Genomic DNA, 20,203 nt, shown 5'->3' on the forward strand with positions numbered 1-20,203 from the left:
TTAATGTATTTAAAAAAAATTGTTCTTCTGACCTCATTTTCACTCTTTTCCTGTTGGTTGTCACCTGATCTCAGCTCGTCTCCACCGCTAAGATCAAGAACATACTGTAGGTGGAACTTGCAGGTTACAGGGATAGGGAGGGGTGATGCAATGGAGAGATTTGAATACAGGGACCAGGAGCCAATGCAGGTCAACGAACACAGGGTTGATTGGTGAGCAGGACTTGCTGTGGGATAGGATATGAGCAGCAGTATTTTAGATGAGCTCAAATTTATGGAGGTAGGAAGATGAGAGGCTGGCAAATGAAATGGTTGAGTTTGGAGACAAAAGGCATAGGTGAGGGTTTTAGCAGTAGATAAGCTGCCGCAGGGGCAAAGTGAGGTGATATTACGATGTTGGACATAGGTTGTCTTTGAGGTGGAGAAGATATGGAGTTTGCAATCTCAGTTCAGGGTTTACGAGGACAGTCATGCGGCAAACAGGCTGGTTCAGGTTGAGACAATGGCCAGCAAGCTGTATGGAATTAGTGGCGAGGCAACAGAATTTTTGCAGGAGGTGAAGATAATGTCTTTGGTCTTGTTTAATTATGGCTCATCTGGTTTTCGGACAAACAGTCTTACAACACAGAGACAGCGAAGGGGTCAAGAGAGGTTGTGGTAAGATAGAGCTGGGTGTCAACAGCATACATGTGGAATCCGACATTGTGCATTCGGTTGATATAACTAAAGAGTAGCATGTCAATCAGAAATAAGAGACCAAAGATAGTTCCTTGGAGGGCTCCAGAAGTAAGTTACAGAAGTAGGAAGAGAACCCATTGCAAAAGATTGTATGTCTATGACTAGATAGGAAAGAGTTGAAGCAGGCAAGGGCAGTCCCACTCAGCTGGACAATGGAAGAGAGACGTTGAAGGAGAATGGTGTGATCAACTGTGTCAAAGACTGCAGAGAGGTTCAGGCAGATGAGGCAGGACAGTCACAATGAGTACTTTAAAAGGGGTGAGAGGGGTGGAAGAAGGTGCCAGAAGGGTACAGGGACAGATCAATGTGAGATTTGGAGATAAGGCTCACAACACCATCACAACAGTGGTTTGAGTGGGTCAGATGCTGTAAAGTATAACCAGCTGAGGAGGCTTCAGTAAGGGGCAAGGTGTCGTCACCTGTGAGACAAGTTTCCGTCAAGGCCACGATGTCAGTGCAATCACCCACAATAAGATTGTGGATGCAAGGACCCTTTTCACAAGTAAAAGGACATTCTGGATTGAGATGTGGAGTGGGGCAGTGGTTATTCATCTGCTGGCACAGACCAATTGGGTCAGTGGTAGGAGGGGGTGAGCAGAACAGGACGGAGCTAGTCCCTAGCTGTGTAGAAAGGTTGGTGAGGGAAGAGGATGGGGCATTTGGGTTGTTGCTTATAAGGAGGCAGCGATGAGTGCGTTGAAGGGCCCTTAGAAGAATGCGAGGAGAGGCACAGAGAGGGAAGTGGGCTTATCTTGGGTGGAAGTGAAGCCTGGGACAGCAGCACAAGGGTAGAAAGTTACAGGAATAGTGAAGAGTTGAACTAGGGATTTGGATTTGGCAAAATACCTGAGAGGGGAAAAACGAAAGGAGGCAATACTGGGTAACAGGAAGGAGAGGGTACAGGAGTGCAGGGCCCAAGAGAAGAGAAAGACAAAGGAAGATAAAAATAATAGGCTCAAATCTGGAGAGGCAGGCAAATGCACAAATACACAGGGAAAATTCAGTTACACAGGCATGGCAAAGATTTGGATAGTTATGTCCAGGTTGTAAGGGGGAATAGGAAGGAGACAAGGCCCCCCACCAAAAAAAATCACTGTAATATAATCAGTTAGCTTTAAAAAGGCCAACAGCAGACCTATAGATGTTGACCTATATAATCCATATGTTCTCTAAATTGACACCAACTCACTGATGCACCTTTTGCTAATTTGAGACCTTTAGCGAATAGACTTTGGATCTTGCAGAGGTCATTTACCTACAAAACTAACCAGATTAGGTATCTAGTTTGATTAAACAATTGACAGTGAAATTCAAGCATACAGGAAAAAACATTTAAAACAAATGACTTCTAGTTATAGAGATTTTTCTTCGAAAAACTCATTTTAGTTTTAATTTGGTAAGATAATCATACAGCCTTGACAAAGAGTAAGTTGGTCTTAGTTACAGTCCCAGCTTTTTCTGCGCACACTTACACATAGGCAAACACACACACATAATGTTACTCTCAATGTGAAACAGAACAAAAATTATATAAAGGCACAAAAAAATAAGTAATTTCCTTTACTCTAACTGCCTTGTTCCTTTTGACAAAATTGTTTTAAGACAGCAATAATTTGCTGGATCTGCAGACGCCAGCTTCACATCGCAACACTTCCAGAAATAGTAACAGAATCCGGAGCAATAAAAATTTTAAAAAAGAGTAATAAGCCTATTAATTACTAAATTAATACACTAAAGGAAAATAAATACATCATCAAAAATGACTCACATACTGTCAAAAGTAAGGCTGTTCTGTATAAAAGTCCTGATTTTGTGCAGTGCTGAGGTCTCTGGCTGCCCCTCTCGTCTTCTCTGTCTCAGTCTGGGACTGATGAAAGGCAACAGGTGCCAGCTCCGGTAGAATCAAAATATCAGCCAATCCTGTGTGATAATGATCTACAGCACACTCACTAATGAAAATAACTCTAGAATTGACGGATGGGACTTGTATTACTGCTATGTAGGAACTCCAATTCCATCATCTCTTGAAACGGTTCCCAATAAAAACTACTAGATGTTACTCTACTTCTATTTTTTTTTCATTATAGTTCTCTTCTTCCCCTTCTAGGCTTAACATGATGAGTTTATCCTTAAGTTGAAGCAAAATATTACAAAATTCTTCCAGGAATTTTAGCAGCTCAGTCAGAACTGTTATGAATCCATCATTTGAGCCATCACTACATGGGAGTAATTGTGAGAGATAATTCTATTTTAATAGTGTTATATAATGAGATTTTAAATCTGTTTACAGTTTCTGTTGGCAGTTCTCTTAAAATGGAAACCAATTGCAAATTCTGGATAAAGTCTTCATGGTACATTTTTAAAGCACCAAACTGCTTTGAACTGGACCTCGAGTTCCATTGAGATGAGAATTCCTAACTTAGCGAATTACAGTGAAAAAGAAAACAAGAGTAAAATACCACTTTTTAATTCAGCTTGACTTTTCCACTGAAATTAGCAAAGATGGGAGTTTGACCACATTGTAGCACAGGACTTGGCCAGCTCATTGAAGTCTCCCACTCAGAGAACATTCTGTGCCTTTGCTTCCCTTGGTGGTTCCTCCAAGTGATGTGCAAGATGAAGGAGTACTCATTTATCAATTGAGTGGAGATTATTTTCTCCTGAATATTTTTTATACTTCTGAAATTCTTTTCATAGTGTGATCCCACACAGAATTTTGACACATAATCTTTACTTATAGGTTTTGAAAGCATCCATCATACTCCAGGTGTCCGTCTTCAGACTTTGCACTCCATATAAACACATCATCAAACCAGAACTGAACAATCTGTTAAAAAAAGTGTACAAAAGGAGAAAGAAAGTTATTTCCTGCTGTTTTTCTTACCTTGGAATAACCTGGAGAGTTTAAGATAACAAAGAGACAAGCAAAGCAGGTGCTAATGTAGGGAAATTTCTAATAATAATAATTACTCCCTAACTGACTTTTTTTCCAAAAATATACTTTATTCATAAAATTTATAAAATATATTACATAACAGTTTAAATTTGACATTTGTTATGACCTCAGTGAGACCGTTAATGTTAAAAATGAGATATGTAACTCTTTAAATTGTGGGTTCATGACAAGATTTCACATTTTAAGATTTTTATTATAACTAAACTAAAAGTAATCCCCGTTAACTAAATAGTACTTTGTAAGTAGCCATATACCAAATTACAGAGAAAAGTATTTTCTATACTTACTAAAATACTTGAAAACCTATACGTTACACAATCCTCTTTGATGGTGAAAGCTTTCCAGTTGAAAGTCTCAAACTCCTCCTGGTTGCAATTGGTTGGATCTCCCAGACCTTTCTCAAAGTCAATGTCCTCTTCACTCACTTCTCCGAGCAAGTTCGACCTGCATGTTCATGTTGGTCTTTTCCTTCTCCACAAACTTCAACTTTCAAAGCAGGTTCAAGTTTTCATAGCCTTTCACTGTATCAGTTTTTCCTTCTGAGAGCAGGGATACCCCCCTCTCCCGAGAGGCCACCACCGCTGGTTATCTTCCTTTCTTACAGCCTGCTCTGAGGCTTCCACCACTGAATTCCTTTCTTACAGCCTGTCTGCCTTCAGAAAATCTGTTAAATTTATCTGGAATCAAAAGTCAATAGCTCATTGTCCTTTTCAAATATGCAAAGTCCAGAAGTCTGGCTTCAGCAGCACCACCCAGGATTTTCATTGTTTCCAAGTTTTAGCAGCTGCCATGCACATTTGCATCCTCAGAATCACTAACTCCTTGTTTACAATCCGAACGTCTGGGAAGTTGAACCCCATTGTTCTCCAGGTGTTATGCCCCTGCAGTCTCTGTTTTTCAAAAAGAGTCTTTGATCTGTATTCTCTGTTGTCCTGGTAACCAAGATTTCTGTCTTGGCCTTAAGCAGAGTGGATGTGAGGTCACCTGGCTTCTTGGACTCCATCTTAAACTTTTAAAAATTATTGTTTTTGAAACACAATCATGTTACAAAGTCAGGCACATTACATAAAGTGCAATGCAGATCAGTTGCTTACAAGACAGTACATGAGGTGTCTCACTACACTTGCCATTACAGGTTATATTTACAATGTACATTTACATTTTGTGTCAAACATTCCCTGGTGCATACAACTCTCCAGACTGGTTTAGGCCACTTCCCCACAGGGAATACTTGAACAGTGACTGTACAAGGACGGGCCAGGTTATCAGCCATGCTGCAGAACCCAGACTGTGAGCAATACCATTTGAGATCTGCTTGTTTCGGGTAAGATAATTTCTTGCAACGTAGACCATTTTGAGAAACAGTGAAATAGTGTTATTGCAAGGTCAGAACAACATCAAAGACTGCTTCCTCACACACTGCAAACATCTGCAGGACCTATAAAAGTGATAATTGACGAATGCTTATGAAGGAAGACAAATGACAACTATCTCTGGAATGCTGCTACAATGTCCTTGCATGTTATTAGGCTGTATTTAAAATGTTACTTGGCTTGCTCTGTTAAATCCAAAAAAAGTCATGCCAGAAATTTTCTTGGGGGGGGGGGGGGGTGGCAGGGGGGAGGTGTTTCCCACTCTGCCACAGTTAACTTTAATGGAAAGCCTTTTTACGTACATGAACGTTTCTGTCAAACTTCCTCTGGAGTTACAGCAGTGGAATGCAGGAAGCTCTGAGGAAATTCTCAGCATCAGAGTCCAAATGGGACAATTTCTAGTCATGCTTACTATCAGTACTATATACAGTCACTGGATTCTGCTTATCTTGGTCTACTCCCTGGTGTTGAAGCCCATTTAAAGCGACAGGATCATTTTTAAGTTGATATTTGACATTGATGTAAAGACAACAATGGTATTATGCTATTTTCACCTTAAAAAGTGTGTTGCATAAGTGGTAGAATCAACTGGATTTATTGAACCTTTGCCCCCACATTTTTTCCAACCTGACTTGAGCAAAACTTGAAATAAAAATCAATAATGATGTATGAGTTTGAAATATCTTCAAAAAGATGCAGTTATTGTTAAAGCACATATCCTCTGGCTTGAGAATGCAATTTTGAGACTCCTTCTAGTGGGCTGGAATGAGAGTATTAACAAAGATGTGCCATACTTGGGTTGAGGGAACAACAGAATAGACACAAAATAAGATAGTCTTGCAAATATTTGTGAAATAAATTGTTAGACCATTATAATTTCCTGAAATGGTGCAGGTGTCAGGTTATGCTAAAATTTACACTGATCTTCCCATTGGCAAGTTACCCCAAAATTTCCCGAGAATAGCATTACTGTTCCCTGGAATGTAAAAACCGCATAAAACAAGTGTTTATCAGTAAAACCAACTGGATCCTGAGGCAAGTGCCAAATGTACACCACATTATGTCTTTGAATCTCTCTATGCATGAAAATTAAAGTTTGAAGCCATGAAACCATGATTCATGTCCCTTCGCTACAGGACGTTTAAGAAAATGCAATCATAGAAAATGCCAATTTTTAATGCAAACCATTCTAATGCCAGATATATTCAACAGTACAGAACATTCATTTTCCGTCTCTGTGAGGAGAAATTTTTAAAAATTGCTGAAAAACTCATCACAAAACACCATAAATATAACTTTAGGTCCTCTTGCACCTATAATTTTAGGCTTACATTTACAGCTCTTTGAGGACTGGCATAAATTCAGGGAAGTGTGAGCTTCACTTTTCTATGGGGGGGGGGGGGGGGTGGGGGGCAGGTACTAGGTCAATGAGCTGCAGAGATTTCTGGTGTAGTTTTCACAAAATCGGCATAAATAATTGAGAAAATTCGGGACAATATAAACAGTCACTTAAACAAATGTGGATTAATTGAGAAAAGCCAGCATGGATTTGTTAAGGGCAAATTGTGTTTAACTAACTTGCTTGAGATTTTTGATGATGTAACAGAGAGGGTTGATGAGGGTAATGTGATTGATGTGGTGTACATGGTCTTCCAAAGGCATTTGAAAAGGTGCCACAAAACAGTCCTGTCAGTAAAATTAAAGCCCAAAGAATAAAAAGGACAGTAGCACAATGGATATGAAATCGACTGAGTGACAGGAAAAAGAAAATAGTTGTGAATGTTTGTTTTTCAGACTGGAGGAAGGTATATAATGGGGTTCCCGAGGGGTCTTTGTTAGAACCCCTGCTTTTCTTGATATGTATTAATGACATAGACTAGTGAACAATTTCAAAATTTGCAATGACACAAAACTTGGAAATATTGTGAATGGTGAGTAGGATAGTGATAAACCTCAAGTGGGCATAGACAGGATGGTGGAATGCGTGGACAAGTGGCAGATGAAATTTAATGCAGAGAAGTGATTCATTTTGGTAAGAATGAGGAGAGGAAATATAAATTAAAGGGTACAATTCTAAACGGGATGCAGGAACACAGGTACCTGGCGGTATATGTGCACAAATTATTGTAAGTGGCAGGGAGGGTGAGAAAGTGGTCAAAAAAGAGGGCTTAAGAGTACAAAAGCTAGGAAGTTATGATAAACCTAGATAAAACACTGGTTTGGCCTCAACTGGAGTATTGTGTCCTGTTCTGGGCACCACAGTTTAGAAAGGCTATGAAGGCACCAGAGAGGGTACAGGAAAGACTCATGAGAATGGTTCAAGGGATGAGGAACGTCAGTTATATGGATAGGTTGGCCAAGCGAAGATTAAGAGAAAATTTGATAGAAGTATTCAAAATCATGTAGGGTCTGGGCAGAGTAGATGGGGAGGAACTGTTCCCATTGGCAAAAAGATCCAGAACCAAAGAACACCTATTTAAGGTGATTGACAAAAGAAGCAAAGGCAACAGGAGGAAAAAAAATTTAGGCAGCAAGTGGTTAGGATCTAAAATGCACTGCCTGAGAGTGTGGTGGAGACAGATTCAAATTGTGGCTTTCAAAAGAGAATTGGATGATCATCTGAAGAGAAAAGAATTGCAGATGAATGGGTCGAGGAAAATTGCTCTTGCAGAGAGCCAGCACGGACACTATGGGCCGACTGACTTCCGGCTATAGTTACAAATGGCAGAGCAGGCTGCATGGTTCGTGTGGTTTACTCCTGCTCCTGCGTAGGTTTAAAGTAGGTCCGTTTGCCATGTGATGCCTCTACCGAACAGAGAACCAATGACGAGCCTCTGATAACCAACTAAAAAGTGACAGTGATATTGATTTGTAACAATAGCAACTCCCCAGCTAAAGGTCATTCAGTGACATTAATGCTGGAGAACAGTTATAAGAGAAACAGAATACACCTGGAACTCTGTTCACCAATTTTACTTCAATAAACTACAAATCCTAATCACAAGGCCACGATACAACTTCACTTCCGGTTGACAAGACGGCCTCACTTAAAATAATATAAAAACCTAGTGATTATCGTTAACATTTGAAACTATTTAAAAATGTAAACGGGCTAATTTAAAAAAAACAGAATTAGAAGATTTAACGGTACTTCCCACAATCGCTCGCGGGCCGGTATTGACACCCGCCATCGTGGAGGTTTATTTTTTTTTCGTCGTTTGTTTTTAAATCCTCCGATCGCAACGGAAAAAAATCCTCACACACTGTGAAAAAAAAACCCTGCGACAGTCCGTTGGCTTTGAATTAATTTTTTAAAAACCGTTGGGGTTGAGGGGGGGGGGGGGGGGTGGGCGCGAGCTCGATCTCCCATGAGGCAGCGCGGCTCCGCTGCCTATAAATACCCCCGCCCCGGCGGTTATTGCGTCACAGTTAGTCCCTCTGCCAGACGCTGCGTGTGAGGCGGCGGCTCTTTCAGACCAGCGTGTCGGCACTACAGCGCCTTTCACCTGGTGTCCCGTGGAGGAACCTAAGGCCGGATGGTCAAGATCTCCCTCCAGCGCATTTTGAATAGTCATTGTTTTGCTAGAGAGAAAGAAGGAAACAAAATGCCATCCATGACGTTTAGTAGTAATACTAGTGCCGAAAGGTAGGGGGTTCTTCGCATCAAATAAACCGTGAACTAAGGTTGACTTACGTTGCTTTTTTTTAAAATCCCCCTTCATCTCAAGCCCAGGGTATATACCCACGTTTCTTGCTCAGGTTTCCCGTACACTTGGTCTAATAAGCCAAATATTTGGTTACAGTTGAACGAGACTACGGTTAAGAATGTATATTAAGTCGTCGAATCCTTTTAACCTTTTTTTTTTGCTCCATTTGGCTGTGAAATTGAGATTTTTCCTGTCAAGTAAGTTCAAAGGACCCTGGAAAGCTTCGTGTAGCTTTAAGCAGTCTTGATTAGTATTTTGCTTAATAATTTGGATGACTTACCTACCAAACTAAAGTAATAGAGGCGTCGAGTGTAAGGTTCATAAAATGGCGACTGTTTTTTTTTTAAGTGGGAGAACAGGATCGAGTGACTTTTTGGGTCGGGACTGTGGACAGATAAATAAGAGATTGGGAAATCCCCGGAGGCTGTGTATCTGCTGAGGTGACGTGGTGCCTGTGACGGTTGGAGATTGAGAATGTAACAGGAAGTCGTACATTTCACCGCCTGTCACTTCTGGCTGATCACTGGCGGGGGCGGAGAGGCGAGCCAGGCTCTAAACCTTGTATTGGTGCATCTGCACCTTTTTAATAGCGCTCAATGTCCAATTTATCATATTGGGAGTGACTACTTTTTTTAAAAAAAAGACATTTGATCTCACTCATTTTAGAGGGAAAGTTGGGTGGGGAATAAAGGGTCAAAAAGGAGTAACTTTAATGCCATTTTTGTAATCTTGATCTTTATTTGGGACTCCTTTTTTTGGAAGGTGGGGTGAATGAAGGCAAGTTGAGCTGCAACGTCCCTAAATTTGACAGACTGATGGGAGTTATTTTAACTCCTGGTGGGATAAACATATTGAATTGGCTGCCCATTGTACATCTGTCTGGTTTTTAAATTTCCCCCCCTTCCATTTAACAGCACAGAAAATTGGACATGGTACATAATGGTTGACCCTTTGAGTTGATCTGTTTCTCACCTATACTGAAAAAAATGTCATGCCACTCTCCCATAAGTGACAATACAGCACCTGTGAGGCAGCAGACAAAAGTGGAAGGCTGTGGTTAAACCCAGCTTTATTTTGTCACCAGTTAGAGATGGATGATTTGAGCTCATAATTAGTGTGTGGGCAGTTGGTTAATGGGATCCCTGATCTAATTTTTTTTCTCCATTTGAATCCAGATGGGGTGAAATCACACACATGTTTTTCAGTTCCAGGCTGTCCTCCAATTGCTGTCGTAACCCTGGTCCGGGGCCTCTGTGGTGTTCCTGATGTCCCTCACCCACCCTTGAAGATCCCAGGTGGGCGAGGGAATGGTCAAAGGGATCACAATCTTGCAGCTAAGTTACTGTATTCAGTAAGTATTCTGCTTTCAATTTGTAAAATTTGAAATGGAATTTGTTGAAATTTTCAAAAAGCACAGGAATTAAGGGCTAGGTGTCTAGGAGGCAGAAAGCAGGGAATGGATGTTTCTTGGGGTTTGTTGAGATGTGGAATAGAGCTTGTGGAATGCTCCTTGGATGAGTGACTTCACTGTTGATCTGTCCTGTGATCTTCCTTGGTTGTAATGCATAGTACAGTTAAGGAAGAATGCAAGAGAACAAACCAGTTAGGGGTGAGGGCAGAAAAATTGCAGATGCAACTCGATGCAGAGGGGGAATAGCTTGCCACAAATAGTTTGAGGTAAAGTATATGACCTAGTTTGAAAAGGGAACTAGGTAAGTAATAAAATATAAAAGATGGGTTAAAGGCCTAGGAAAGAGGGTTAGTTGGTAGGGGAACTGACCTGTTGAAATTTGTGAAGGATATAAAATTTGGAAGCTGGTGGGTGGTTATTCGCTTGAAGTCCAGGAACTTGATTGTCATGTTAATTAGATGACGACAGCAATAGTGCTGTTGCGTATTTGGCAATTGATCTGCATAGGATTTAGTAAGAGATTACTTGGAAAAGCTTTAAAGAGCCTTATAAAATATTTAATTTGTATCCTCCCCAGGATAATCGGCTGAGTGTAACAGAAGATTTGAGTGCAAACAGCAGGACTAAAATTCTCCACTTCCAGTCCAAGCTTACTGATGCAAGAATTGGTCACTGGAGAGCAGTACTGAACAATAACAGTCTGTACATTGAACTCCCAGGTGGGATCTTGCCTGAGGGAAGCAAAGAAAGGTATGTGGAGCATGTGATTAGTATATCAGGTCATTCATGCATAGTTTTGATGATTTTATTTTTGCTGGGTCGCATTTTTAGTTAAAAATTCAAAAATGAAGACATCTCTTTATGGAGGCTTGCATTTTAATTCCTTTTACATTAAAGTGATTTTGTATATGTCTCTGATCAGTCTTTGCAGCTAAATGATCAGCTAATGCATTATTGGCCTATATGTATTAGCTTGGTTGTCTTGCCACAAGAAACTTCTTGAGACTTGTCTTTTGTCTAAAAATGCTAGGCTGACTTGAAGTTTTGACAAAACAAGACCAATCAATACTTTTCAAACTACATTTTACTTTTCCTGTTAACCAGTTTGTGCTTTATTGAAGAATAAAGCCAGCATTGATCCCATCATTCTAATCCACTGTTTCAGTTTTACCATCCTGCTTGAATTTGCGGAAGAACATCTTCAAGCGGAACACGTCTTCATTTGCTTCCACAAGAACAGGGATGATCGAGGTGAGTGAGCACAGTGGTACTAGTTAATGTAGTGTTAACTTCTGTGGCCACTCACTTTTTATGACAGCTATTTCTGATCGTCACTGCCCCATAAACATCCACTTGAAAGGCCAGTCAGTCTGATTTGAGAACATTATTCTAGTGTTATCATGGGATTTCTGATATGTCTGGATTTCCAGGTTAGAATACCAATTTAATCTTTACATCTGACAATAGTATTCCCTGAAAATGCACTCGAATGTTGGCTGATTATCTGTGGAAGAAACAAACTTGCAAGGATATGGGGGTAGAGCAAGGCAGTGGGACTCACTGGATTGCTCTATGGGGAGCCAGCATGGATTTAATGGGGTGAATCACTGCCTGTTGTGCTGAAAATGACTGACCATAATGTGCCTGCAATTAATATCTGTTGCATGAGTGCACTGGTGTCTGTATAAAGCAGGCAATCTCCCATCAGGAAGTGATGTGAATTACCCAAAATTTCTGTTTAACTTTTACCATGGGGAAAAGTAAGGGTGGCAGTTAGGATGTATCTGAACAACTATAGTTCCTGTCATGAGCAAATATTCCCTTAATACAAGCCTTTCATTGGCACAAAAATACATTCTCGTTGCTGAACACAAATTGTAATTCCCATCTTTATGCTATAAAATAAAGTGCATTTCTAGATATCACTGGACCTACAATTGATTTGGAAGTTAAAATTTTTGTAATCTTGAAGTTTCTTATCTACACTGATTTAAATCCACTTAAACCAGCCAGGAAGCTGCATGATTCACACTAAGGTGCACATGATTTCAAAGGGCTAGACTTAATACTGCACTTTCTATGGTGAGCAATACAATATAGGATGACCTTCTCTATGGATCACTGGACCTTCTGTCTTGCAGTACTTTTCCCTATAGTCAAGTCTCGATATGACATTGTTGCTGTCAAGTGAAAAGTGCTTTATGGCAATACAGGTGGTGTATAACTGCTTCCTTAAGCATATCCTGCAGTAGTTTGGCAAATGTTCCAATGCTTTCCAAGTTTAAAATTGAAACTAGTGGCTTTTCCTGTGTTGCTCACTCGGGTGTAGAAATAGGGAACATGTGTGTTTAACTGTACAATATGCAGTGGAATGTGATGGCTTTGAATGGGTAATAGTCTGTACTCTAACCAGTTGAAGAAATTCTGCAATGCTAAAGCACTTTAAGCTGAATAGTGCACAGATTTTGGGTAGTATGATTAGAATTGAACTTGAAGTAGCTCAAAATAGGATGTGACATTATCCAAGTGAATTCTATTCTTTGGAACTAACCACCTCTAACTCCAAAAATAGTCAACTATCTGCACCTGAAAGGCTGACCTTTTTGGATATAACAATCTGAATAGTAGGGTTGGGGGCAGTATCCATGGTCCATTTAAGCATAGCTATGAAAAGTGACTTGCATTTTTAAAAAATGTGGTACTTGACAACTATATTGGCAAGTTGCAGACCCATTTTGAGATTTGACTTGTACAGTCAGGCCAGCATTCAACAAGGCAAATGAAATGCTATATATACCAGGTTGCTAAGTTGAGGATGTTGTGCTGGATCTATACAGTGCTCTGGTATGACTGCACCTTAATGTGCTTAATTTGCTTCAAGATGAAGCTGACATTCCAACCCCTGGAGTAATCCTGAGGGTAAAGACTTTGGTTCTTTGACTGTCAAAGGGAATGACTCAGCTTTAACATTGTTTTTCTTTAACAGACCATGTCCAGTTTTGGGATGAGAGGTTGTGATTTTCCCTACATCTGGCTGTTAAAGATTTTTGTAACTTGTATGCAAGTTTCCTAACTTATTTTACTACTTTAAATTGAGCTTGAGTGGAATTAAGGCACTTGAGTGCCTAAATTCTCTATGAATGGAATAAGCCCCACTTCTGTATGACTGCATCAAAACCTGTAGAATATGATGCATTCAGAACTAAGTTCAACTGTATTCCACTTTAAACATTTGGCTAATTCTTAGTAATGGCTTAATTCTGCTAGCTTGTCTAATTGATTTGATACTTTTCTGAACTTTTTAATATTGCAGAGCTGGCAGCTTTTGTTTTATATACTGTAATTAGTCAGCAGGAGTAGGCCTTCAGGCCTCCTCTGCCATTTAGTACTATCTTGGCCCTTGGTATCCAAAAATCTGTCTGTCTGGATGAAATGAAGGCATTCACCACTGACTTTAAGAAAGCTTCCCACAAAGATTTAACAGTCTGTGTTGTGGCTTTACCTTTTCCAATGTTTGTTTTGTTCTGGTGCCAGCTATAGGACCTCTGACATCCAGCAACAGTGTTGTGAAGCTAATCAGCCAGTCTCATTGAAAAATTCTCAGACAGCAAACCAGGAAGTAACCAACAGTTTTTATCAATATTTTATAATTTTGCAGAAAAAATAGATTAGGACATCAGATTAAAGTAGAAGTACAGTCCATGGAATTTTTAGCATGGAATGGAGAAATTTGACATTCCACCAAGTTTTCTTGGGATAGAGGTTCAGTAATTGATTTGGAACATTGTTAAACAGTTATACATCATTCAACAGAATATAACTTTTACAATGGTTTTTACACAGACTAATGGCATAAAAAGTGGAGGTTCAAGTCAAATCATTGATTTCTAATTCATTTCCATGTGTGAACCATTCACTGCCCTGTGGAGGAGTGGGATTTGACAGCAACTTCTGGATTTCCACATTTAATTGTGCATGTGTGGATGCCAGAACTTGCTGTTAATTTCAGTGATGAATACTGACAGTTTCACCTTCGTTACAACTTTAAAACCTAGACCATTCTTTCTTGTCCCCCCCCCCCCCCCCCCCCATGTAAATGTTAAGGTGGAGAAATTACAACTTGCACAAGTGACACTTATTATTTTAAATTTCAGCTTCACTGCTTCGCACATTTAGCTTTCTTGGCTTTGAGATTGTGAGACCTGGACATCCCCTCGTCCCAAAAAGACCAGACGCTTTCTTCATGGTGTATACATTTGAAAGAGACTCATCTGAAGAATAAATGTGTGCTTTTATCTTGCTTTGTTTTGGGTTTTGTTTGTCTCATCTGTGAAGGTATATTGGTGAAATTCTGTCTTATCTGGCATTTCAGCCTCAGGAGAATCTTCAGGTTCAGTGGTTGGTTGGATAATTTCACTTGTACTGTATCTCAACATATTTGCATGTTATGATTATAACAAATAAATTGCTCCATGAAATTAACTGCATAATTTTTTTGTTTTGGAGTTGACATGTTGCATTAATCTTCAATAAAATTTATTTTTTACTGTTAAGTGCTTAGCTTGGAGTGAATAAAAATTTGTTGACTATCCACTGTTGCCACAGGGAATTGTTGAAACCAAAGCAAATTAATTGAGCAATTTAAAATGGGATGATGTATTTTAACCCCCCTGATCTCTCAACTTCCACCTTCAGTGTTCCACAGTTTATACTCTGTTGTTTCTGCTAGTTTTTGAACAAATATTCCAATGGAATTGGTCAGATTGTGGAATTTAAAATGTGGGTGAGTTATGCCCAAAACTGCTTGTGCTTTACCTCTAGGTTGGTTACAGTTTAATTTGTCAATCAGATGTGGCCAGAACTGCCCATGCCCCTGGTTGAGATTGCACTAATTTCAAATTGAGCTAATTTTTTTGTGCATAGGCATGAGTAGCAAAAGATTTTTCAAATCAAATCTACTATGCAACTGACTGTACATCAATTAAACTATTAAAATGGTTCAGTATAGTTAAATAGTGGTTTTTAAATTGAGTTACTCAGGTGGTGGACTGGAATATGCAAATTAATTTTAACACAAACCTAATGTGACCTATCCTGCACAATTTCTCCAAAGTGGTAACATTACCCCATTGTTTTCTCAATTACTGAGTAAATTCTATCTTGGTCTCTTGCAGAATTTATTGTATTCTAATACTCAAATTGTCATCTGAAAAATGTTTGTGCCATGTCCAGATTCAAATTGTATGTGAAATAAACACAGGAAACAAGTGAATCCAACAACTTGTGTATATAACCGTTCTAATCTCTGCAATATCCATTAACCATAATCTTGTTTCCTGTTAGGAAACAAAACATTGGTCAGTATTTTCTATTTAAATTTGAGACTTTTCAAATATCTGAAATCATTACCTTTTTTTAAAAAAGTAATCAGGCACTTAAAGCTATGAAATTTTTCACACAGCTTGGCTTTGGTAGATCTGGCTGCTATTGGTTGATCCACACTCCATAATCTGATCTCAATTATGGATTCTGTGACTGAAGTTGAACTAATTGTGTAGCAATCTAGTTTATCCTTCTCCCTCCAAATATTGGCTATCCTCCAGTTCTGATATTTATGGATTTAAAAATTCAGTCTTTGATCTCTAGCAGCCTCTAATAATCCCCGGAGACAATGGACTACATCCTGGGTGCATTCCATCACTTCTGGATTCAGCATCATCTCATGGCTCTACAGGCCAACTAGTGAGTGGCGATCCCTTCTGCAGCTGGCACAGAAGAGTAATGTTGGCCAGGGTCGACTGTTTTTCCTTCCACTGGGCTCTTCACCATCTGGTAGTTTTTGTCCTCTGCTTGTTCCATGCCTTTCCTGATTTGTATCTCTAGCCACTCTAGTCAGCAGCAAGGACTTCTGATGCATTGACTGATCCTGGTCATCTTGAGGTCTCGCATTGCAGATGTGGGCAACCTGTTGGTCTTGTGCCGATAGCAAGTTTGCAATAGAGCATGTCTTTTTGGGGATGCAGTTGTCATCCATTTGACTCATGAGCCAGCCAACTTGAGTCACCGCTGACTAGAGGGCAAACATGCTGGTGTACTTCTGTATTCAGTGCTCTGTCCTGTCAGGAGATGCACAATATTCATCTGAGGCAGTAGAAGCTGTTCAATTATTTATTCTTGGATTGCATAAATTTGTCCATGCTCTACTTTTGAAGGAGGGTGCTGAGAACACAAACTTGGTACATACAGAGCTTTGTATTTTTTAGTTTGCTGTTGATGCACACTCGCCTTCTCAACTGACATGACGTCTGTGTCTTTGGCAATCCTGGTGCTGATTTTGGCATCAAGGGACAGGTTGCTGGTGATTGACACAAGATTCGTAAAGCTTTGACTACCTCCAGAGAGGTTGTTGATGTAAGGTGGAGCCTCTGTCCTGGCCTATAACTTTTTGGTCTTCCTGGTACTCTGTCCAAACTGCTTGTAGGCCCAGGAGCACTGATCTACAAGCTGTTCCAAGTATGGGATGCCAGAGCAGCAGCATTGAACAGCAACTCCTCCTGGTTTAGGACTTTACACACTTTGATCTTGGTGTACAGTCTTGCCAAGTTGAACAGTTTGCCTCAACAGCTATGTACATTCCATCAAGAACTGGTGCTATCTACTATATTTTCCAGAACTAATTGTTCTACTTTTGTCTCTAATAATCTATCCACAACCTTCTCCAGTCTGCTTGTATTTTCACATCCAAAACTAAAGTCTGGCATAAATTATTTAATACCTGTCATACCTTCATCCTCCACTGGTAGATTTCCCTTTCCTTTGAGTGGTTCTTGCCCTTCACCTTTTTAACTCAACTTTTACTATGCTCAAAAAAAGCCCCTACTAAATGCTCGAGTCTTTTTTCCACATTCCCTTCAGGTGAACATTGTCACTAAGTACATAGTTCAATAGTGTACACACGGCTCCAACCAGAACGGCTAAACAAATGGCCAGTTTTCCACTATCTCTCAACGGCAGGTACTGAAAGTGAATTATAGCATAGAACCTAATTGAGACATTTGATGGGTTATATATAACCCAATGAAAAGCTTGGGGGTGGGGGATGTTACAGGGTAGAATGCAAACAGGAGGTTTGGGTTAATTGTGTAAAGTTTCAAAAACTATGGAGTAACTTGGGCTAGTATTTAAATTGAGGGGTTTGAACAAATTTATATCTAGAATAATGCTTATCTAGGAGTAAGGTTAGAAGCTGATAGATTTGGGTGGTTTACTTATCTAGAATAATTAATTGCTGAGTGTTATAGTCTGGAGTCTTCACAAATATGCTGGCTCATGGCAGTGTTTTGAGAAACCCAATAAGATGAAGTAAACCATATTAAAAGTGCAGCATTCCAGTGCCAGTGTGTTGCCAGTAACATCTCTCAAAAGGAATAAAATTGCTGAGTACCCTCCCTAAGGACACCAAATTAATGTCAGTAATGCAAAGAAACAGTACTGTAAACATTTCTATCAACAAACAGTGACTGCAGCATGAAAATTTTTTTATTGTCTAATGTGAGATGGCAATTACTAACCAGCAGTCTCGGATTAAATTTTGTAGTTATTGATGCAAACTAAAATGTCGTCTCCACCCTCACCCAATTTGCTTTGTGACTTTTTAAAAACTGTTTATGCTTTGTTGTCTCAGTCAACTGCACTTTAGTGCCATCTAGTTCCAGATGAAATTTCTCTTCTATCTCCTTTTTATGCCCTTCCCAAGCTTATGTAACCATCTTGATCCCATTTGCACTAAACTGCTAACCAGTCTCGTACTTTAAAAATTATCATCACCCTAAAAAAAAACCCTACTTATCTAGCACTTGGAAACTAGCGCCCCACCTTCTTCTCTCTTCACAGTTCTTCAATGTGTTATTTTCCAAATCCAAACTTTTCTTTTCCACAATTTGATGGTTGAATTTCCAATCTGATTTCCACCCTTAGCACAGCACTGAAACAGCCCTGATGACCCACAACCTTTCTGCAACCTTTGACACAAAGTTGCCCAGCTGAGTGGGACTTTTGCTTGGTTTCATTCTTACCTTTCCAATTGTAGCCAGAACATCTCCATTTTCCACAGTTTTCACTTGATCTATCAACTTACTGCTCCCATTTCAGTGCCATCTAACTTCGTGTCACGTCATAACATTTTTTTCTAATAGACACCTATATGAAACCTATCAAACACTTTCTGAAAATCCAAGTAGATAATATCCACTGAATATCTTTAAGAGTAATTTCCTAAAAAACTCATCAATTTTGGGAGGTGCAGCAGTATCTACTAAAATGATGTTTGTATCTCAAGTAACTGCAACTCTTAAAGTCTGGAAATTACTGTTAGCATTACAGTGCTATTTGTACAAACAGTAATATGAGGAGTGCAGAGGCTGGTGTCAAATTACTGTCTGGAGGGGATGGTTTGAGGGCACTAGATTGCTGAAAGGTTTCTCTTTTAGCCCCTGCATTTACCTCTGAAGTCCCCCAAGGATCTATCTGAGGCCCTCAAGGGGATTTTTGATCATGTTATTTTTTGTGGAACTTTGCTACTGAAACTGTTGTGCTTTAAAGCAAAATGATTCTGCGCAAGTTTAAAAAGAGGGATGTTATGGGTTCACAATCAACTTCAAACTGAAGGGATAAGGGTCAATTGTCCCATCTCAGATCATTAGTCAAGGTGGCCCATATTCATTTTGAGAACAGCAAAAGATGTTTTTATATTAGAAGTATATTTTAAAACAAGAATTGCTCCTAGGTAAAATAGCCAGCAATCCCTATTTGTGACATGGATTGATTTTAGTTGTTTTTGTGTTTGTTTTATTTAAGCCACTAGTAAATCTGACCAAGTAGGTTTAATCTGTATATATTGGCTTGACAACATGTTATTTTCTGCCTTCAAATGGGAAGAAGGGGCACGGAACGGGATCTTTAACATTCACCAGAACAGGTAGACAGGACCTTGACTTTGAAGTCTCATCTAAAAGGTGGCATCTCCGAGAGTGCAGCACTCCCTCAGTACTGCATTAAAGTTTTGGCCTAGATGATGAGGATGTCCTAGAGCAGGGTTCTTCTTAAATGCCCACAAATAATATTCAGCTTTGCTGTTTCCAGTAGTGTGATTCTTGCACCAGCACTTTGTATCTATATAGCACTTTAACATAGTAAACCATCCCAAGCCAATTATCAATCAAAAATTTGACATTGTCACATAAGAAGGTATTAAGACACAAGGCAGGCTTGTGGAGAGAGGTTTAGGGAAGGAACTCCAGAGCTTGGGCCCTAGGCGGCTGAAGGCATAGCCACCAATGGTGGCGTGATTAAAACTGGGGATGCATGATGGGCTAGAATTGGAGGAGTGCAGAGATTTTGGAGGGTTGAAGGATGGGTAAAGCCATGGAGGGATTTTAAAACAAGGCTGAGAATTTTAAAATTGAGGCGCTGCTGGAATATGAGCCAATGTAGGTCAGTGAGGGCAGGGGTGTTGGGTGAATAGGACTCGGGGCAAGTTAGGTTAGGGCAGCAGAGTCTTGGATAAGCTCAAGTTAATGGAGAGTGGAAGATGGGAGGCTGTGCAGGAGAACATTGGAATAGCCAAGTCTAGCAGTAACAAAGATATGGATGAGCGTTTCAGCAGCAGATTAGCTAAAGCAGAGGTGGAATGGGCGATGTTGGAGAGGATATGGAGTCGGTAGCTCATCTCAGGGTCAAATAGGATGCCAAGGTTGCAAAGGCATTGATTGAGCCTCAGACAGGGGCCAGGGGAAGGATGGAGTCAGTGGCCAGGGAGTGGAGTTTGAGGTGGGTCCAAAGACAACGGCTTTGGTTTTCCCAATATATAGTTCGAGGAAATTTCTGCTCATCCAGTGCTGGATGACGGAAAAGCCACATGACAAATCAGAGGCAATGGAAGGGTTGAGAGAGGTGGTGGTGAGGCAGAGCTGGGTGTCGTCAGACATGCATGTGCCAGAAATACACAAGTCCAATTGATA

At 40.0% G+C, this 20,203-nt stretch overlaps 2 protein-coding genes across 5 annotated transcripts in view; one reads left to right on the forward strand and one right to left on the reverse strand.

Annotated features, from left to right (window-relative positions):
• Positions 1 to 9,214, reverse strand: part of LOC137351660 (calponin homology domain-containing protein DDB_G0272472-like) — a 54,361-nt gene extending 45,147 nt beyond the window's left edge. Inside the window, exons 1-3 of one of the 4 annotated variants that reach the window (XM_068016340.1) lie at positions 9,058 to 9,214; positions 3,981 to 4,370; positions 2,506 to 3,564 (exon numbers count right to left, since the gene is read on the reverse strand). The gene's annotated coding sequence lies outside the window, so the exon portion shown is untranslated. Of the gene's footprint in view, positions 1 to 2,505; positions 3,565 to 3,980; positions 4,371 to 9,053 lie in introns of all 4 variants that reach the window. The other 3 variants (XM_068016339.1, XM_068016338.1, XM_068016336.1) reach the window with 3 other exon arrangements.
• Positions 8,484 to 14,737, forward strand: oaz1a (ornithine decarboxylase antizyme 1a). The gene is given in 6 exon segments (XM_068016341.1): positions 8,484 to 8,712; positions 9,949 to 10,036; positions 10,038 to 10,124; positions 10,762 to 10,934; positions 11,350 to 11,435; positions 14,339 to 14,737. Coding segments are annotated over 6 exon segments (672 nt in total). The 5' UTR covers positions 8,484 to 8,602; the 3' UTR covers positions 14,467 to 14,737.
• The last annotated feature ends 5,466 nt before the right edge of the window (positions 14,738 to 20,203 follow it).

The sequence above is a fragment of the Heterodontus francisci genome, chromosome 36 (genome assembly GCF_036365525.1).
Source record: "Heterodontus francisci isolate sHetFra1 chromosome 36, sHetFra1.hap1, whole genome shotgun sequence".
Classification (NCBI taxonomy): Eukaryota; Metazoa; Chordata; class Chondrichthyes; order Heterodontiformes; family Heterodontidae; genus Heterodontus; species Heterodontus francisci.